Source organism: Gossypium arboreum, chromosome 13 (genome assembly GCF_025698485.1).
Source record: "Gossypium arboreum isolate Shixiya-1 chromosome 13, ASM2569848v2, whole genome shotgun sequence".
NCBI lineage: Eukaryota > Viridiplantae > Streptophyta > Magnoliopsida > Malvales > Malvaceae > Gossypium > Gossypium arboreum.
In genome coordinates this window covers 18,559,128-18,561,375 of record NC_069082.1, presented here as the reverse complement: position 1 = coordinate 18,561,375, position 2,248 = coordinate 18,559,128, and the positions used below count along the sequence as shown (strand labels likewise).

General features: G+C 39.0%; 1 protein-coding gene across 1 annotated transcript; it reads right to left on the bottom strand.

Annotated features, from left to right (window-relative positions):
* Positions 1-281: 281 nt before the first annotated feature.
* On the bottom strand, positions 282-1,516 carry LOC128286792 (uncharacterized). The gene is made up of 2 exons (XM_053024506.1): positions 1,220-1,516; positions 282-443 (listed from the first exon to the last, which is right to left on the bottom strand). Exons 1-2 carry the CDS (start codon positions 1,514-1,516, stop codon positions 282-284), a joined length of 459 nt encoding a protein of 152 aa, XP_052880466.1.
* Positions 1,517-2,248: the final 732 nt, after the last annotated feature.

The window sequence follows — 2,248 nt, the reverse complement described above, 5'->3', positions numbered from 1 at the left end:
CAGCTTGTTACCCTACTACTTAGGGGGACAAGACTCACCGTCTTCGATCTGTTCCACTATTGCTTAGAGGGACAAGATTTGTAATTTTCAAACGTTGCTACACCATCCTCTAGGGGTATGATCTGTAGAATCTATTTCAAATACCTATGCTTATGCCAAATGATTAGGATGCTATGATCGAAATGAATCAGAATGCCCTTAACTAGGTATGTCATGAATGATCTATAAATGCATGAGTGCGGTATGTTATGAGAATGATCCATTTTTTAATGTTTAGATTGTCATTGCTCTCTATTCATCAAGGTTCTTTCACTGAATCGATACCCAGTCTTCTTATTCAGCTTAGATCTTTGATCAGAAAACCCGAAGAGGAAGTCCCAATTTAAACTCTTCCTTTTCAAGTGTTTCCAATCTTTATGTTTAGTTAGTTCCAAATAATAGCCCTGTTTCAGGTTCCTGTACTATTTAAAACTTTTAGAGTAATATACAAAACTCCTTTTACAAAAGTGTCATTAGTCCATTAGTCATTATTTCAATGCAAAAATGCTTGAGAAAGATCGTGATAATGGATAAAATGGAAATTTATTAGAAACAAAATTTGGAGAGGAATAGATTAATCACAAAACATGACATTGCTGGAAGACAAAATAATCAAAAGGAAAATAGATGCCCCAAATATCGCAGCATGAACTCCCCTGTATGAACTTCTGGAAGATCCTTTTTAAGCCTAATATGTGTTTAAGGGATCTAGAGTACTCTTATCGATGCCCCAAGGTGTAACATTTCTCCTCTTTGCTAATTCAGATATTAGCAGAGTACCGCAGGCTCAACCTTTGATCCAAGTTCGAATCGCCCTTTACGGGTTTTCAATTCAAAATCCGTTTGGTCTCAAGGTGCTCTTTGTGAGTTTTCACCTTAGCCTCTCCCTTTTTTATTTTTATTTTTATTTTTAGGCGAAGTATTTCTTGACTGAATCTGAATTCACAGGATTGGGCAAAGTCTTGCCATCCATTTCAGTCAATATCAATGCTCCTCCGGAAAAAGCTTTCTTCACCACATAAGGTCCTTCCCAATTTGGCATCCATTTTCCTCTAAAGTCCTTTTGTATAGGCAAAATCTTTTTTAATACTAGGTCTCCTTCATGGAATTCTCTGGGACGAACCTTTTTGTTGTAGGCTCGCATCATCCGTTTTTGGTACATTTGACCATGACAGATTACCTTCAGCCTCTTTTCTTTGATAAAATTCAACTGATCGTATCGGGACTGGATCCACTCTGCCTCATCCAGTTTTACTTCTGCCAAAACTCTGAGGGAAGGAATCTCAACCTCGATGGGTAAAACCACCTCCATTCCATAGACCAATGAGAAAGGAGTTGCCCCAGTAGATGTCCTGATGGATGTTCGATAAGCATAGAGAGCGAACGGTAGTTTCTCATGCCAATCTTTGTAAGTTTCAGTCATCTTTCCCACAATATTCTTGATGTTCTTATTGGCTACTTCGACTGCACCATTCATTTTTGGGCGATACGGCGACGAGTTGTGGTGTTTGATCTTGAAATGACTACAGACCTCTGCTATTATACTGTTGTTCAAATTCAATGCATTGTCAGATATGATCTTTTCTGGCATTCCATATCGACAGATTATCTCTCTCTTTAGGAACTTGTTAACTGCTGATTTTGTAACATTAGCATACGAAGCGGCCTCCACCCACTTGGTGAAATAATCGATAACCACAAAGATGAATCGATGCCCATTTGAAGCTTTCGGAGAAATTGGCCCTATCACATCTATGCCCCACATTGAAAAAGCCCATGGAGAAGTCATAACATGCAGAGGTGAAGGAGGCACATTAATCTTGTCTCCATAGATTTGGCACTTATGACATCTTTTGGCATAGTTAATACAGACTCCTTCCATGGTGGACCAATAATAACCAAATCTCATAATTTGCCTAGCCATTGTAAAGCCGTTAGCGTGTGTCCCACAGACGCCCTCATGAACTTCTTCCAAGATTTTCCTCACCTCAGTAGCATCTACACATCTTAATAGTAGTTGATCCTTCCTTCTTTTGTATAGGATCTCTTCGTTCAAGACATAGTCGCTGGCCAGTCTTCTCAACGTTCTTTTATTGTTTTCAGTAGCTTGGTTAGGGTACTCATGATTCTTCACATACCGCAGGATATCGTGGTACCAAGGATAATCATCATTTTTTGCTTCTTCTTCGAGGTTGTAACAATGAGCTGG